We start from the raw sequence: 20110 nt of genomic DNA on the forward strand, positions 1-20110 counted from the left end.
ACACTTTTTAAAAAGTCCTTTTTCAATGGGACTTTCATAGCGCCGGTATTACGAGTTTGCCTGTCCTGCCAAAAAGTGAGCGGTACAGCCTATAGCTACAAGATCCGTACCATAAACTGAAAGTCAGTAGTTATGGGTTTTACGTTACAAAGCTGTACCATAAAACTCATAACTAAAGTGTCACAAAGTACACTAACACCCATAAACTACCTATTAACCCCTAAACCGAGGCCCTCTCGCATTGCAAACACTAAAATAAATTTATTAACCCCTAATCTGCTGCTCCGGACATCGCCGCCACTATAGTAAACATATTAACCCCTAAACCACCACACTCCCGCAGTGTAAACACTAGTTAAATATTATTAACCCCTAATACATTGCCCCTACATACACTTATTAACCCCTAGTCTGCTGTCCCTAACATCGCTGCAACCTACATTACTGTTCTTAACGCCTAATCTGCCGTCCCCAATGTCGCCGCCACTATACTAAAGTCATTAACCCATAAACCTCTGGTCTCCCACATCACTAACACTAAATAAATATATTAACCCCTAAACCTAACCCTAAGTCTAACCCTAACCCCCCTAACTTTAATAATTATTAAAATAAATCTAAAAACAAATAACTATTATTACTTAAATAATACCTATTTAAGACTAAATACTTACCTGTAAAATAAACCCTAAGCTAGCTACAATATAACTAATAGTTACATTGTAGCTATCTTAGGTTTTATTTTTATTTCACAGGCAAGTTTGTATTTATTTTAACTAGGTAGACTAGTTAGTAAATAGTTATTAACTATTTACTAGCTACCTAGTTAAAATAAATTCAAAGTTACCTGTAAAATAAAACCTAACCTGTCTTACACTAAAACCTAACATTACACTAAAATTAAATAAATTAAAATAACAAAATACATTTATCTAAATTACAAAAAAATTAGGTTAGGTGTAATTAGTTTAAATATTTTACAATTTCTTTTTTATTTTGTGTAATTTAGTGTTTATTTGTTTTGTAATTTAGTTAATTGTATTTAATTAATGTAATTTATTTAATTTTAGTGTAATGTTAGGTGTTAGTGTAACTTAGGTTAGGTTTTATTTTACCGGTAAATTTGTATTTATTTTGACTAGGTAGCTAGTAAATAGTTAATAACTATTTACTAACTAGTCTACCTAGTTAAAATAAATACAAACTTAGCTGTGAAATAAAAATAAACCCTAAGCTAGCTACAATGTAACTATTAGTTATATTGTAGCTAGCTTAGGGTTTATTTTACAGGTAAGTATTTAGTTTTAAATAGGAATTATTTAGGTAATAATAGTAAGTTTTATTTCAATTTATTTTAATTATATTAAAGTTAGGGGTGTTAGGGTTAGACTTAGGGTTAGATTTAGGGGTTAATATATTTATTTAGTGTTAGTTATGTAGGTGGTGGCGACGACATTGGGGGCAGCAGATTAGGGGTTAATAAATTTATGTAGGTGGCGACGACATTGGGGCAGCAGATTAGGGGTTAATAAATTTATGTAGGTGGCGACGACATTGGGGGCAGCAGATTAGGGGTTAATAAGTGTAATGTAGGTAGCGGCGATGTCGTGAACGGCAGATTAGGGGTTAATAAGTGTAATGTAGGTGTCAGTGATGTCGGGGGCAGCAGATTAGGGGTGTTTAGACTCGGGGTTTATGTTAGGGTGTTGGATTTAAACATAGATTTTCTTTGCCGATAGGAATCAATGGGGCTGCGTTACGGAGCTTTATGCTCCCTTATTGCAGGTGTTAGGCTTTTTTTTCTGCCGGCTCTCCCCATTGATCTCTATGGGGAAATCGTGCACGAGCATGTAAAACCAGCTGAAAGCAGCGCTGGTATTTGTGTGCGGTATGGAGCTCAACGCTGCCATATTGCCCGCTAACGCTGGGTTTTTGCAAACCTGTAATAACAGCGCTATTAAAGGTGAGCGGTGGAAATAACTTGCAAGTTATTACCGAGCCGATCATAACGCAAAACTCGTAATCTGGCCGTCAGTTATCGTGTGGTTTTCTGGCGGATTTGCACCATGTAAACTACATTCATCTATTTTAAATTTCTTTTTGGGCAGCTTATTGGATCATTTTTGGACATTCTATTTCAATAGTCTTGATTCCTTGATAACCCATTCTTGTGTCTTTCAAAGTCATTTATTAGCTGTTTGAACAGATTTTGTATCGGTGCTTAGTTGACATATTACAACATCTAAAATATGATTATCAAAATGCTTATATATGATTGCACTTAAAGGGACACTGAACCCAATTTTTTTTCTTTTGTGATTCAAATAGAGTATGCAATTATAAGCAATTTTCTAATTTACTCCTATTATCAATTTTTCTTCGTTCTCTTGCTATCTTTATTTGAAAAAGAAGACATCAAAGCTTTTTTTTTTTTGGTTCAGTACTGTGGACAGCACTTTTTTGTTGGTGGATGAATTTATTCACCAATCAGCAAGGACAACCCAGGTTGTTCACCAAAAATGGGCCTGCATCTAAACTTACATTCTTGCATTTCAAATAAAGATACCAAGAGAATGAAGAACATTTGATAATAGGAGTACATTAGAAAGTTGCTTAAAATGTCATGCTCTATCTGAATCACAAAATAAAAAATTTGGGTTCAGTGTCCCTTTAAGTATTATATTTGCAACATGTTAAAAAGATATAAAACCCCAAAGGTTACATTCATGATTCAGACAGAGCATTTAATTTTAAACAACTTTCCAATTAACTTATGTTAGCAAATTTGCTTAATTCCTTTGGTATTCTTTGTTGAAGGGATATCATTGCACTGTAGGAAGCAATCAGCAGCTAGCTCCCAGTAGTGCACTGCTGCTCTAAACCTACCTAGGTATGCTTTTCAACAAAGGATACCAAATGAACAAAGCAAATTAGATGATAGGAGTAAATTGGAAAGTTGTTTAAAATTGCCTGTTCTGTCAATCATGAAAGAACATTTTTGGGTTTCATGCATATTCAACTATAACATTTTGGACAATTCTATAAACACGGCATGCGAACTAGCACAGTGAATGGGGTAAGTTGCGCAGCGATGGGCAGTAAATATAAATATATGTATATACTTATATATTTATGTGTTTATATGTATATATACACATATTAACACAAATATATATTTATATAAGCATATACATATATATTTACAGGGAACACACAGTTCCCCATAGACCACAATGTAATGGCTCTCCCACCAACTTTAACTGCTGTGTTGAATTTTTTTTTAAATTAAATGAAAAAACATAATTTATGTAAGAACTTACCTGATAAATTCATTTATTTCATATTAGCAAGAGTCCATGAGCTAGTGACGTATGGGATATACATTCCTACCAGGAGGGGCAAAGTTTCCCAAAACTTAAAATGCCTATAAATACACCCCTCACCACACCCACAATTCAGTTTAACGAATAGCCAAGAAGTGGGGTGATAAGAAAAGAGTGAAAGCATCAAAAAAATAAGGAATTGGAATAATTGTGCTTTATACAAAAAAATCATAACCACCACAAAAAAGGGTGGGCCTCATGGACTCTTGCTAATATGAAAGAAATGAATTTATCAGGTAAGTTCTTACATAAATTATGTTTTCTTTCATGTAATTAGCAAGAGTCCATGAGCTAGTGACGTATGGAATAGCAGATACCCAAGATGTGGAACTTCCACGCAAGAGTCACTAGAGAGGGAGGGATAAAATAAAGACAGCCAATTCCGCTAAAAATTAATCCACTACCAAAATCAAAAGTTTCAATTTTAATAATGAAAAAAACTGAAATTATAAGCAGAAGAATCAAACTGAAACAGCTGCCTGAAGTACTATTCTACCAAAAACTGCTTCTAAAGAAGAGAAAACATCAAAATGGTAGAATTTAGTAAAAGTATGCAAAGAAGACCAAGTCATTGCTTTTCAAATTGATCAACAGAAGCTTCATTCTTAAAAAGCCCAGGAAGTAGAAACTGACCTAGTAGAATGAGCCGTAATCCTCTGAGACAGGGAATAATCCGACTCCAAATAAGCATGATGAATCAAAAGCTTAACCAAGATGCCAAAGAAATGGCAGAAGCCTTCTGACCTTCCTAAAACCAGAAAAGATAACAAATAGACTAGAAGTCTGTCTGAAATCTGAGTAGCTTCAACATAATATTTCAAAAACTCTTACCACATCCTAAAGAATGTAAGAATCTTACCAAAGAATTCTTAGGATTAGGACACAAGGAAAAGACAATAATTCCTGCACTAATGTTGTTAGAATTCACAACTTAGGTGAAAATTAAAATGAGGACAGCAAAAAAACACCTTATCGTGATGAAAAATCAGAACAAGGAGATTCACAAGAAAGAACAGATAATTCAAAAACTGTTCTAACTGAAGAGATGTCCAAAAAGAACAATACTTTCCATGAAAGTAATGAATGTCCAAAGCAAGCATATGCTCAAAATAGAAGAGCCTGAAAAACCTTCAGAACCCAATTAAGACTCCAAGGAGGAGAAATTGGCTTAATGACAGGTTTGATACGAATCAAAACCTGAAAAAAATGATGAATATCAGGAAGTAACACTGCCTTATCCTGATGAAAAATCAGAACAGGATATGCACAAAAAAGAGCAGATAACTCAAAAACTCTTTGAGTAGAAGAAATAACCAAAAGGAACAATACTTTTCCAAGAAAGTAATTTAACGTTCAGAAAATGCATAGTTTCAAATGGAGGAGCCTGTAAAGCCCTCAGCACCAAATTGAGACTCCAAAGAGGAGAGATTGAATTAATGACAGGCTAGATATGGACCAAAGCCTGTACAACACAATGAATATCAGGATGATTAGCAATCTTTCTGTGAAAAAAGAACAGAAAGAGTAGAGATTTGTCCTAACAAAGAATTGAAGACAAAACCTTATCCAAACCAACCTGAAAAAATAATAAAATTCTATGAATTTTAAAAGAATGCCAAGAAAAGTAGGTCTTCCAGACTCAATATAAATCTTTCTAGAGACAGATTTATGAGCCTGAAACATAGTATTAATCAATGAGTCAGAAAAACCTCTATGACTAAAAACCAAGCGTTCAATCTCCATCCCTTCAAATATAATGATTTGAGATCCTGATGGAAAAAATGGCCTTGAGAAAGAAAAGGTCTGGTTTAAACGGAGGTGTCCAACGTTGGCAACTGGCCATCCAAATGAGATTCGTATACCAAAACCTGAGAGGCCATGCTGGAGCTACCAGCATAAAAAACAAATACTCCATAAGAATTTTGGAAGAAGAACTAGAGGCGGAAAGAAATAGGCAAAAAGATAATTCCAAAGAAATGTCAATGCATACACTACTTCCGCCTGAAGATTCCCGGACCTTAATAGGCCCCTGGGAAGTTCTTTATTCAGATGAGAATTAAAACATATCTGGTTAAGAGAGACCATTCTCCCGGAAGAAAAGCTTGATTAACAGAGATAATCCGCTTCCCAAATATCTATACCTGGGAAAAAAACACAGAATTTAGATAGGAGCTGGATTTAGCCCAAGCTAATATCCGAGACACTTCTGTCACAGCCTAAGGACTGATAGTCCTACTCTGATGATTGACATACACCATAGTAGTGATATTGTCTGAAAAACATTAAACGTCTCTTCTTCAAAAAGAAACTAAATGAAAAACTCTGAGAAAGCACGGAGTTCTAAAATATCAAATGGTAATCTCGCCTCCTGAGATTTCCAAACCCCTTGTGCTGACAGAGATCCTCAGACAGCCTCCCAACCAAAAAGACTCACATCTGTAGAGATCATGGTCCAGGTTGAAAGAAACGAAGAGACCTGTAGAACTAAATGATGGTGATCTTAACCACCAAATCAAGAGAGATAAATATTAGGATTCGAAGATTTAAAATACGAAATCCTAGAAACCCTGCACCATAATTCAGCATAAAAGACTGGAAAGGTTCTTTCTATTGAAAATGAGCAAAGGGAATTAAATCCAAATGCTGTGGCCATAAGACCTAAAACTTCTATGCATATATAGCAACTGAAGGAAATAATAGAGACTAAAGGTACCAACAAACGGAACACAATAAAATTGTCCCATGTCTGATAGAGACAAAGACAGTGACACAAACTATCTGGAAACCTAAAAAAGGTGACCCTTGTGTAAGGAATCAAGAGCTTTTGAAAAAAAGATCCTCTAACTATGTCCTGAAGAGCAAAGTGAATCATATGAGATTCCGCATTCTCAGAAAATAATCTGAATGAAAACAGAAAAATGAAAATATGCATTTATTGTATCTAATGAAAACAAATAATGCTATCACTGACCAAAAAAAGGCAGAATAGTTTGAATAAAACTACAAAACCCAGTTCCTAAAAATGGAACTGGAAGAAATACCCCAGAAGATTCCAGGTCTGAGCAGCGCTTGAACCCCATGGGTGCCCAGTCATGCTTCAACAGTACCCAAAATATACAGGACCGAAACACACTTAAAGAAAGTGTTAGCCTTACTGGAATAAAATCAAAGAAATTTGGACCGAATAGAACCAAATAAATTTCAAAGAAGTCTTAACCTGCCCCTTGCCAGCCAAGCTGGAATACGGCACGTACATCGCAATTTTAGGGAGCTGATTTCGAACTGAAAAATTTCCAATTAAAAACATGTTATTTGGGAAAGAATTCAGGAATTCGTTCCTTAATAAGAACAACCAAACTAGTATAAGCTTAAAGTTTTAGTCTTAGAACTCAATCTTGAAGCCCAGAGTAACAGTTAAGAATTGAATCCAATTATAAAACAAATAATTGATTATCTTAGAACAAAAGAAATATGGATTTTTAAAAATCACAAAATTCTTCTAGCTAAAATAGCTAAAGACATAGATTAACCCTCATTTGCGAAAATATTCAATAAAATGAAGACACAAATGAAATTATTAGCATGATAGTCCAGTTAAAGGACCAGTCAATACAGTGGACTTGCATAATCAAAAAATGCAAAACAACAAGACAAATGCAATAGCACCTAGTCTAGTAAATGTTGTCCCTTAACAATGCTAAAATAAATCATAATCTGATACTTGATCTTAAAGTAAACAGAACAAAATGAAGCAATTGCAACATCCAAATAAATCACAGGACCAAGAAAAGTACCTGAAACTAAATAATTTTCCATAAATAAGATACAACCATCTAAAGGAAAATAAATACTATTTTGCTATAGAAACAATAGCATAATTAGTAGGAGTAGAGATAGCCCCAATAAATGTGAGAACCCTCCAAATTGAATTTAACTGCTGGCAAAGAATATAGTTTAAAACCTTTGAAGAAGGAATAAAAGAAAATTCTCAGCCTATTCCATTCCCTAGTATGAGGAATTGGAAAGAAAACCTCTGAAAACACAGAAGAAAAATAAGCAGAAATAATGTTAGCTAGTCTTGAAAAAGAACTAGTTGCCTTAACATCCAAAATAATCAACACCTTTTCAACAAAGAACAAATGTACTTTAATAAAAAAATAATAAAAAAGTAGATTTGTTAGTGTCAATATCTGATGAAAAAAATTCTGAATGAGAAAAAAACATCATCAGAGAAGGATAAATCAGTATGTTGTTGGTCATTTGAAACTTCAATAATTAAAAAAGAAGTGAAAAAGACCTAAAAAAAATTATTAGAAGGCACAAAGTCAGACAAAGCCTTTAAAATAGAATCAGAAAAATATTTCTTATAAATCTTCTAAATATTTCTTGTACATAAGATGTAAAAAGAATGGCAATATATAAAGCATAATTACTAATGGATTCTGCATGTAAAAGTTTATCATAATAACTTATTACAAACCATAGCTAAAGATAAACATTCATAACATTTAAAATAAATGAACTTAGCTTTGGTAGGACTAAACTCAGTCAAGCGTTTTTCCAGAAGTAGCTTTTGATCCAGGGTCAATCTGAGACATCTTGCAATATGTAATAGAAAAAACAACATATAAAGCAAAATCTATCAAATTCCTTAAATGACAGTTTCAGGAATGGGAAAAAATGCCAATGAACAAGCTTCTAGCAACCAGAAGCAAATAAACAATGAGACTTAAATAATGTGGAGACAATAATGATGCCCATATTTTTTAGCGCCAAAAAAGACGCCCACACTATTTGGCGCCTAAATGCTTTGGCGCCAAAAATGACGCCACATCCGGTAACGCCGACATCTTTGGTGCAAAAAAAACGTCAAAAAAATGACGCACATACAAACAACTTCCGGTGACAAGTATGACGCCGGAAATGACTAAGAAATTTTTTGCGCCAAAAAAGTCCGCGCCAAGAATGACGCAATAAAATGAAGCATTTTCAGCCCCCGCGAGCCTAACAGCCCACAGGAAAAAAAGTCAAATTTTAAAGGTAAGAAAAATTTAATATTCAAATGCATTATCCCAAATAATGAAACTGACTGTCTGAAATAAGGAATATTGAACATCCTGAGTCAAGGCAAATAAATGTTTGAATACATATATTTAGAACTTTATATAAAAGTGCCCAACCATAGCTTAGAGTGTCACAGAAAATAAGACTTACTTACCCCAGGACACTCATCTACATATAGTAGAAAGCCAAACCAGTACTGAAACGAGAATCAGTAGAGGTAATGGTATATATAAGAGTATATCGTCGATCTGAAAAGGGAGGTAAGAGATGAATCTCTACGACCGATAACAGAGAACCTATGAAATAGATCCCGTAGAAGGAGACCATTGAATTCAAATAGGCAATACTCTCTTCACATCCCTCTGACATTCACTGCACGCTGAGAGGAAAACCGGGCTCCAGCCTGCTGCGGAGCGCATATCAACGTAGAATCTAGCACAAACTTACTTCACCACCTCCATGGGAGGCAAAGTTTGTAAAACTGAATTGTGGGTGTGGTGAGGGGTGTATTTATAGGCATTTTAAGGTTTGGGAAACTTTGCCCCTCCTGGTAGGAATGTATATCCCATACGTCACTAGCTCATGGACTCTTGCTAATTACATGAAAGAAATGCTTATATTTTTTATTTTTAAAAAGCCACTACATGCATTTTTTGGGGGGCTATTGGAGAACATTTAAAAAATTAACCAGAGGTCTGAGTTTAATAACCAGCCACTTCTACTGTGAATTTGCCAGTTTGCGGGCGCGCAATAAATTAGCGCTCCACTTGTAATCTAGCAGAAAAGGATTAATCATTCATAGTGAGGCAATTTTACAATATATAGTCATTATTTCTGTTGTCTGCTTTTGATGTAATTTCCATTTGAGTTTCCCATTGTCCGCAGGGATGTTAGAGTGCAATATGGGGAGTTTAGAACCCTGAGCTCCTACATGATACAAGGTGATTGCTTGATCAGTACAGATGCCCATTTATATATTTACATAATTGGCCCAAAAGGAAATATTATAACAATCAAAAAGGCTTTTCAAGGGTTGTGTTCCAGGACTGCAAAACAATGCAAAATGCCTAACAAAATGATCAGTTGAAATGCTATTATTGCATCTACTTTGCATGCAATTTAATTTTACATTGCAGTGATTAATTTCTGATTCCTATTTACAAAAATTTAAAGGTGTGTAAAGGTTAAAGCATTTTATTATAATTGTTTGCACATAACTGTGGGATTAACCAATGCAAATTGGTTAAAAACATAGTTAAAGTCAGCTTCAGAGCATCAATGTTCTACTGAGAGCTAGCTGAATATCTGGTGAGCCACTGACAAGAGACATGTGTGTAGCCACCAATCACCAGCTATTTCCTAAAGTGCATTGATGCTCATGAGCCTACCTTGATATGCTTTCCAACAAGGGATACCAAGGCAATTAATTATATGTTATACCAGAAGTAAATTGAAAAAAATCTGAAAATCTGAAACTATACAGCTCTTCTTGCCTTTGTGCTCTACAGAAAAAGCTTTAAATCTATGGCAGGTTTGTGAGTTTTATTAACTTTTGTTTTTATTTTTTAGCAAGCTTCAAGTCAATAGAGATGTTCACAAAAGTGAAGAATTCCAAAAATGAGGTAAAAAAAAAAGCTCTTTACTGCCTCTGTACAAACTGTTTAGTGCTGCATTATTATTACATACAATTGTAAACCATTTGTGTAAAGGACTATACTATGGTGAAAGTAAAAGCAAAAGCGTCCGGGGGTGGGGGTGGCAAAGGGGGCACCTGCCCCCCCCCCCCCTGGAATTTTGCTCTAGGTCAAAAGTCAGACACACTACCGAGTACACAGCTAGATTAAATTTAATGTTTCCATTTTGCTTTTAATTTAGCTGTGTGCCTGCAAGAGAGTGCCAGATTTTCTGTGTTGTGTTAATATCACCAATAGCATTGTAGATGTCTGAGTGCTTGTGAGTGCCCAGAGCTGTGAGTTTTGCAGGGTCATGGGATGTATACAGTTCTGTTTTGAGAGTGCAGTTCATTTCTGTGTTTTGTATGTGTCTATGGAAATAACACAAGGCCTGCATCACCCTTGTTTGTATCTCTGTGTGTTTGCTTGAAGGCATGCATTGCAGTTGTAGGTTAGGGACCTAGGGAAGAAAATACCTTGACGCGGTCCTGGGCTATCACCATTTGGCCAAATACTGTGACTAGCTCTTCCATTTTGATGTAAATCTAGCTGTGTGCTTTCAAGAGAGTGCCAGACTTTCTATGTATTGTGTGTGTATATATATATATATATATATATATATATATATATATATATATATATATATATATATATATATATATATATATATATATATATATGTGTGTGTGTTAGAATAAAAAAAAAATCCTCATCATATTCATATTTGACAAGTCCATCCTTATATTTAAGTATAATCACTAACTTGAGTCACTCTTTTGACACCAATGAGCTACCATGTTTAAGATTATGTGCAGATCATGTGTACAGTGAGCAACTCTACCTGCTTCACATGTTGCCACTGATATTATTAGGGTATTCTATCCCCCCCCCCCCCACTGGAAAATGTATGTGGATTCCCATGGGTAAAAGGGCCACCCATATCCCTATTAAAATTACGAAACATTAATAAAAAAAACTATTATTTAAGTATAGCTTAAAGGGAAACTCTAATGAAAAAAAGTGAATACTCTAGTTTGTTACAGCACTTCATTTTTCAAACCTATCTTAGCATTGTAGTTCCTGAGCGGAACAGTAGCCATTAAAGGGACAGTGTACTCTAAGATTTCCTCCCCTTTAATTTGTTCCCAATTTACCTACTGGAGTGTATTACATTGTTTACAAATAACTCCTTTGTTTTTATTTTGGCATCTCAAATAGCTGATTTTTTTCCTGCAGTATCCCCACCTATACTGAAAACTTCAATACTTAAGTATAGGCTTATAGAAAATCTGAATTAATATAGCCAGCAGAAGAAATTACACTATCAGTAGAGGTAGGAGAGATAAGTGATAACATTTAATTAAAGTTAATTTTAAATTGTTCTCTCAAAGTATTGGTCTTAGTTGTTCTCTATATTTATATACAGACACAAGAGATAAGATAAGGAATCATTTGTGTATATAGAAAGTGATAAAATAAGGAGATCTGCTTTCCCTGCAAAACCAGACCATTTGTATTTGTTGTGGTGTCAAAGAACAAAACCAATTATTTAATTTACAAAAATAAACCCAAAGGAACAACGTGTCATACATTTTACATTCTGCACCTGGTATAAAGTCATTGGGGAAACAAATTTTACAGTACACTGTCTCTTTAAGAGAAGACATTGGCATGTTCCCTGCAATGACTGATGGTTTCCTGGTTGAGAGCTGCAATGTTTGTAGCTCCATAGATGGACTTTACTTATGTGTTTAACCCATACAAAGTGACTAAACAGGTAGTAAGCTAGGGTGAGTGATGTAAAAATGACATGCCCTAATAGAACATGCAATTTTCACACTAGAATCTCACTTCAATTACTTACATTCATGAAAACCCTCTGAGATGAACCATTTATAGGTGCTGGAGCTTTTACATATAAATCTTGTACATCACTGGGATTATGATTATTTACCCTGGTGGTTGGGATTTGTTGATGTATTTATCTACTGGCTGGGCAGGAGCAACAGGAGAAAACTTGTAGCTGAGGCAACTCTCTTTCTGAGTTAACTAAACATCAAGACCAGAGTGAGCCTCAACAGGAGAGTGATTATGCTGATTGTTTGCAAACTCAACAGGAAATGATAAAATATGCAGGGAAAAAACAAATAACGTACAAGGAGGAGGTACTCTACGGAAATACCTGCAACAACTGTAGACCACAGGCTACTAAAGAGAATATCAATACTGAAAAAAGGATCTAGCAAAGAGTGTGTACTGTAACACCTGCCATGCAATCCCAGAAAACTGTCCCACAACAAGTTACTCATAAGAAAAGACACCCTTTCTGCTCTCCTTCATGCTTGTCTCTCCCATGCCACAGCCACTGCCCTCCCCCGCCTACCAGCACAGCACAGGTAACTCCCTTTGTTCCCACAGCCAATGCCCTGCCCCCCGCCTCCCAGCCCTCCCACCACCTATTTAATGGAAGTTGCTGCGCAACCGCGCGCGGCACTGGCGCACCAAAGGCAAGCCCGTCTGTGCGCGTCCAGCGCCACTAACCCTGGCTCTCACAACCACCTCCACTATGACACCAGCACCCTCCTCCATCTCAACACCGGTATATCATCTGCCTGTCACCACGCATCCCCGACAAACACCATAGGACCCTTTCAGTAACAAAAAAAGCGGGTCTCAGGCATAGAAGTAGTTTGCGAAACAAAGCACATTTATTGCTGGTATCACTTAGGAGAGATTACAGTACATAAAAACAAGCTACATGTAGCAGGGAATGGGCAGACGCGTTTCGGCTCACGCCTTCATCCGTGACCTGTGAATTATACAATGCTGGACATATAAATACCCTCAGTGGAAAGCTGATTGGACAATTTACATAATGAGTAATTGATTGAGGAGATCATAGTGACCGCCCCTGTAAATGTTTTAACCCTTCACTCAAAAGACTTAATAAAAAGAAAAAGAAAAACACACATTGTTCAAAATATGAAAGAATGCCCCCATGCATATGAGTGTCACACATCTTTTTCCCCATATAAGGTTTTACATTTTATGTTTATTTATATTCAACTTCACTGAGTGAGAGTGCAAATAGAAGTCTGGGGGAGGCCCTTATCAATTACTGATAAATTATATATATGCCATTTTTGTCGCAGCTTCCATCCATACCAGATATTGGTATAATATTTAAGCCTGACAGGTTAACATATGGTATAGGTCGAAGCTACAGCACTGGCAAAACATCCACCCATAAAATTATAACAAACATATTTGCTCTATCACTGAGAATAGCCGAACACAAATTTGCCCACCTAATAATGAAATCATATGAGAAAAAATGTGTCTATTCTACAAATAATATGGGACAATCTAATAAAACTTGATGAAACATATAAGAGCTTCACATAGAGCCCAGAAAGGAGGGGGAATGAAATTATCTGAGTAACTTATGAGAGAGAAGTCATATAAATAAAACTGAGTTTGTAGTGAATATTCCCTCTTGCTGTTATTACCATTGTGCTGTAGAATAAACCTAATTTCTAATAACCCCAAGGGATGTAAATAAGAGATTGCCCATATGTTTCATCAAGCCTGACTGTATGTTGTTTCTAAATCAATTAATATTGAATGAGTTATCTACTTCCAGACATTAATTATGTCTGAATCAATATTAAAACCCAAAGGTACCCTTGTTCTCAGGGTGAAAATCCAAAAGGCTTCTTTTTTGGAAAGGATCTCATCCACATTGCCCCCTCTTACAGGACGGCGAATTAACTCAATCACCAGCCATCTGAATGAGTCCACCTTACAATCATGTTCGACAATAAAATGCTCTGCCAATGCTGAACATGGATTGACATTGGAGATATCATTGAGATGTTCCCTAATCCTTTCTCGGACTTCCCTGGTGGTCATACCTACATACTGTAGGTTGCAAGATGTGCACTTGATCATGTAGACAACATACTTATTTCTACAATTGGAGAAATGATCCACATTATATATCCGTTGAGTAACGCACGATTGAAATTGCTTTGTAACTATCGCTTGGCCACATGCTTTGCAGCTTGATTTGCCGCACTTGAAGTGACCTTTAGTGGTTAAGCGTCTTTTTTAGCATAACCACGAATCATACTGGGAGACAAGTGGTTGCCTAAGGTTTGATTTCGTCTTGAGACGAAACGAAAACCTTTTTTGACAATAGGGTTCAAAGATGCATCACCCATTAATATGGGTAAATTCTTCTTTACAATTTTAATGATGGCATCATATTGTCTACTGTATCTTGTTCTAAAAATAATTTTATCATCTTGTGCAACAATTTTTTCTGACCTATGCCTAGGTTTGTCCTTTAGGAGAGATGACCTGTCCATAGCTTCCACTTGAGCTGCTGCTTTCTCTATTACAGAGACTTCATATCCTCGTTCAATGAATTTTTGTCTTAATGCAACACCCTCTGATGCGAAGGTCTGTTCGCTAGAACAGTTGCATTTTAATCTTATGTATTTGCCTTTTATCATACCAAAGCCTGTGCACCTAGGATGCAAACTCTTTGCATGCAACAGAGAGTTGGACTTGATTGGCTTAGAGTACAGCTCAGAGATGACGACTCCATTGCAAACATCACCTATAAGTGTTAAGTCCAAATATGGAACCTTAATGGAGTCACAGGTATATGTGAAACTTAATCCATATCTATTATTGTTGAGGTTTGCAACGAATTCATCAGCCTCTTGCACTGTACCCCCCCATATAAAGAGCAAATCATCAATATAACGTCTATAGAATTTGATACAATGTTGAAAAGAGTTTTCATGTCCATAAACGTGGAACAGCTCCCACCAACCCATGTATAGGTTGGCATAGGAGGGGGCAAATTTTGCCCCCATAGCTGTTCCACATTTCTGGAGGAAAAACTCATTTTCAAAAAGAAAATAATTATGGTTGAGCAAGAACTCTATTATGTCAATAACATAATTTCTGAAATCCGTTGAATAATTACTATATAGGTCCAAGAAAAATTTAATGGCCCGTAGGCCTAAATCATGTGGTATGGCCGAATACAGACCAACAACATCCACAGTAAGCCAAACTTGATTCGAGGACCAGGTCTCATTATCCAAAAGATTCAGAAGATGCTTAGTGTCTCTTAAGAAGCTGGGGACAAGTAATACTAATGGTTGGAGGATACTGTCGATCCAAGCTGATAATCTCTCCAAAAGGGAACCAATGCCCGAAACAATGGGCCTTCCCTTGATAGATCTTTGGAAGATGGTGAAAGATAGGAATGATGGGATCCTTGACATAAAGAAAGTCAAAAGTATCACTATCAAAAAATCCAGCTTCTCTCCCATCATCCAATAGATCATACACAAGTCTCTGGTAGTCAAGTGTTGGATTTTTTTCCCAACTTTGCATAAACCTGGGTATCATTAAGTTGATGATTAGCTTCTTCAATGTAGTCCCCTCTATTGAGTACCACTACATTACCCCCCTTATCTGCCTGCTTGATTATGATATTATAATTCTCTTGCAGGGATTTAAGGGCAACTTTCTGTGATAGAGATAAGTTTTGGACCTTGATAGTAGTACTCAAACTGTCATGTAGACTCTGCAAGTCCATCTCTACTTGTTTATGGAAAAATTCCAATACATTACCCCTACTTCTTGTGGGGTAAAAAATGGACGGTGGTCTAAAGCCTACATGTGTGCTTTTGACCCCAAAGTTTGTCTTATTGGATTCAACTTCTAATTTCAAAAGAGACATATAGTCACGTACTTCGTCAAATGTTAGATCAATAGGTGTAACTTCTAAGGTGCATGGATCACAATTACTATCTGAGACAACAGGCTGAGACATATTTTGCTGTGTGAAAAACTTTTTTAATGTCAATTTACGTACAAACTTATTGACATCAATAATAGTGTCAAAAACATTATAGTCTTCAGCTGGTACAAAACCTAGTCCCAGTTGTAGTAATTGCTCTTGTTCATGTGTCAGATCATGTGAAGAGACATTAATTACTGTGTGACTTTGTATCTATTTTTCTGCCGATTCACTCTCAGGCCATATCTCTTTTCTATTTAATGGAAGTTGCTGCACAACCGCGCGCGGCACTGGCTCGCCAAAGGCAAGCCCGTCTGTGCCCGTCCGCGCCTGGACCGCGTCCAGCGCCACTAACTCTGGCTCTCACAACCACCGCCACTATGACGCCAGCACCCTCCTCCATCTCAACACCGGTAGATCATCTGCCTGCCACCACGCATCCCCGACAAACACCATAGGACCCTTCACCTGCCGCAACTGCGCCTTCTCCTCCCTCCCGAACCACTAACCTGCCAGTCACCTCTCACGCCTTCTCCTCCCTCCGAACCACTAACCTGCCAGTCACCTCATGCAAAAACAACTGCAACCACCTCAACTGCATCCTCCTCAACACCCGCTCCGTCCTCAAGCATGCCGTCGAAATCTGGAACCTGCTCAACTCCACCTCCCCGGACGTTGCCTTCCTTACTGAAACCTGACTGAACTCCACATCAATGCCGGACATAGCCATCGCCATCCCAGACGGATACAAGATCTCCCACAAGGACCGCAGCAACCGACCGGGAGGAGGCATCGCCATTGTCCACAAATAATCCCTCCACGTCCCAACCAGCTCCGACTACCACTCACCAGGCTTGGAACACCTACACTTCAAGATCCAGGTCAGTCCCAACACCACCCTCCGTGGCACCCTCATCTACAGACCTCCCGGACCTCGTCCTGCCTTCTGTGACTCCATCACCAACCTCATCGCACCCCACGCCCTCCCCTCAACAGACTACATCCTCCTCGGGGACCTCAACTTCCACCTAGACAACCCCAATGACCACAGGACTGCCAACCTCTTAGAAAACCTTGGAACCATCGGTCTAAAGCAACTCGTCAACTCCCCAACCCACTCAGCCGGACACACACTCGACCCTATCTTCTCTGCAGGCAACCACATCTCAGTCAACCTCATCATCGAACTCCATTGGACCGACCACCATTGCATACATTTTTCCTTCAACAAACCCACCGCACACCTCCGGCAGCACCACCCACCCCTCAGAAACTGGAACAACATCACCGAAGACCAACTGCACTCCACCCTGAACAAGTGCCCCCCAGCTACCTCCACAGATGCCAACTCCTCTGCCCGCAACCTCCACCACTGGCTCACAGACTGCGCCAACACCCTCGCCCCTCTCAAGAAACCGTCGAACCACCTGCCCACCAACAAGGCTAGTTGGTTTACCCCTGCCCTCCAGGACTCCAAACGCCACTGCAGGCAATTGGAAAGGACCTGGAGATCCAGCAAGACCCCCTCAAATAAAACAGCCTACAAAGAAGCCATCACTACCCACCACCACCTCATCAAAACCACCAAGAAGACAGCCATCCAAGATAGAATAAATGCCAATGTCCACAACAGCAAGGAGCTGTTCACAGTCATCAAGGAATTCTCCAATCCCAACAGCAACACCAACGACATCCCGCCCTCCCAGGACCTCTGTGATAACCTTGCAATGTACTTCCACCGCAAGATCATCAACATCTATGACAGCTTCGCGTCCCAGAACTCACCCACCACCGCCTACCCACCTACTCCCACCGATACCTCACCCAAATACACCACCGCCTACCCCCCACTGACCATCTGGAGCCCCCTCACCACAGAGGACACCATCAGGATCATGAGATCGATCCACTCCGGAGCACCCTCGGACTCATGCCCGCATCACATTATCAACAAAGCGGGTGAACCATCGCCCCTATGCTCTGCAGCACCATCAACTGCTCCATCGAAACCGGCACCTTCCCGGATGACTGGAAGCACGCAGAACTAAAACCCCTACTGAAAAAACCCACGGCTGACCCCAATGATCCGAAGAACTACCGACCAATCTCCTTGCTCCCCTTTGCGGCCAAAGTCATCGAGAAGTCCATCAATGCGCAACTCATTGATTACATCAAAGCCAACCACATCCTGGACCCCTCCCAATCCGGTTTCAGGAGCAACCACAGCACTGAGACCACCCTGCTCGCCGCCACAGACGACATCCTCGCCCTACTCGACCGAGGAGAGACCGCCGCCCTCATTCTCCTAGACCTCTCAGCAGCATTCGACACTGTCTCCCACCTCACCCTCCGCAACCAACTACACGATGCCGGCATACACGACAAAGCCCTGGAATTGATCACCTCCTTCCTCACCTGCAGAACCCAGAAAGTTAGACTCCCACCCTTCACCTCCAAGCCCACAGAAATCAGCTGCGGTGTACCCCAAGGCTCTTCTCTGAGCCCCACCCTATTCAACATCTACATGGCCCCTCTCTCCGCCATCGCCCGACGACACGACCTCAACATCGTCTCCTATGCCGACGAGGCCCAGCTAATCATCTCACTCACCAGTGACCCCACCACCGTCAAGAGAAACGTCCACGAAGGGCTGACAGCAGTCGCCACCTGGATGAACTACAACTGCCTAAAGCTGAACGCAGACAAGACCGAAGTCCTCCTCCTCGGTCCCACCACATCCGCTTGGAATAACTCCTGGTGGCCCACAGCCCTCGGACACCCTCCAACCCCCACCGACCATGCACGAAATCTAGGCATCATCCTGGACTCATCACTCTCCATGGACCGGCAAATCAACGCCGTCTCTTCTGCATGCTTCCACACACTTCACCTGCTGCGAAAGATCTTCAAATGGATCCCAACCGAGACCAGGAAGACTGTCACTCATGCCCTCCTCAGCAGCCGACTGGACTATGGTAACACACTCTACGCCGGCACCACCATCAAGCTCCAAAAGAGACTACAGCGCATCCAGAACGCCTCGGCCAGACTAATCCTTGACATCCCTCGTCAATGCCACATCTCCAAATACCTGCGGGACCTGCACTGGCTCCCCATCAACAAAAGAATAACCTTCAAGCTACTCACCCACGCATTCAAGGCCCTCCATAACATCGGTCCTGAATACTTGAACCACCGTGTTACCTTCTACACCCCTGCCAGACAACTTCGATCGGTTTAGCTTTCAACAAAGAATACCAAGTGAACAAAGCAAATTTGTTGATAAAAGTAAATTGTAAAGTTGTTTAACATTGCATGCCCTATCCAAATCATGAAAGTTCAATTTCGACTAGACTGTCCCTTTAACTGTTATTGTTAAATATACATTTAATTTATGAAGTAACCTATTTTCTAACTAAACCTGATTCTACGGTCTAATCTTATTTACTATTGAGATTGTAGCTACGGTCGCCCTTTCAGGAAGAAGCTTTTTTTTGGCTTATATTTCTTTAAGCGCTTGCCGCACAGAATTTAAAAAAAAAAAAAAATGTCATAGGAAAGCGCTTTAATTTGTTATTAAAAGAAACGTCAGGGAACAAAACTTCTTCCTCAAAGCGCAGCCAGAGCTACAATCTCAATAGTAAGTAAGATTAGACTGTGGAATCAGATTTAGTTATAATAGGTGACTTCATGAATTAAACGTTTATTTAATAACAATTAATCTAAAGGTTCATTGTTGTTTAGCTGAATATACCATTACTTTAAAGGGGCCGTAACACAGAGATTGTAATATAAATGTTTTATTAGGCGTAGCAAAAGATTTTTGAATTACAATGTTATTATTTATTTTGTCTCCTTTTCATGTAATTCATTTCTGAAATATAAGAGCTTTTCTAATTCTGAGAATTTAAAGTGCATGACAAGTTTCACAACCCTGAATATGCAACAGACCAGTCACAAATTGTTTTCAGCAGAGATTATCTGATTGGAAACTACAAAAGAATGGATTAAAAACAAAATGTTGTTTTGATTGACTCTTTAATAACAATAACAAACAGCAAGCCAAGTGTTGTTGCATTCAGTTGCTTTGTCACTTACCTAGTATATTAATTTATTGTATCACTCGAGAAATAAATTGTAATCGCAAAGTGTTTGCTGTCCCTTTA

General features: G+C 38.6%; 1 protein-coding gene across 1 annotated transcript in view; it reads left to right on the forward strand.

Moving 5' to 3' along the window:
- The window catches only part of PODXL (podocalyxin like), a 238120-nt gene that overhangs the window by 207167 nt on the left and 10843 nt on the right, over window positions 1–20110 (forward strand). Inside the window, exon 6 of the mRNA XM_053716395.1 lies at window positions 10017–10069. Within this exon, the coding sequence (XP_053572370.1) occupies window positions 10017–10069 (53 nt within the window). The remainder of the gene's footprint in view (window positions 1–10016; window positions 10070–20110) is intronic.

Source organism: Bombina bombina, chromosome 6 (genome assembly GCF_027579735.1).
Source record: "Bombina bombina isolate aBomBom1 chromosome 6, aBomBom1.pri, whole genome shotgun sequence".
NCBI lineage: Eukaryota > Metazoa > Chordata > Amphibia > Anura > Bombinatoridae > Bombina > Bombina bombina.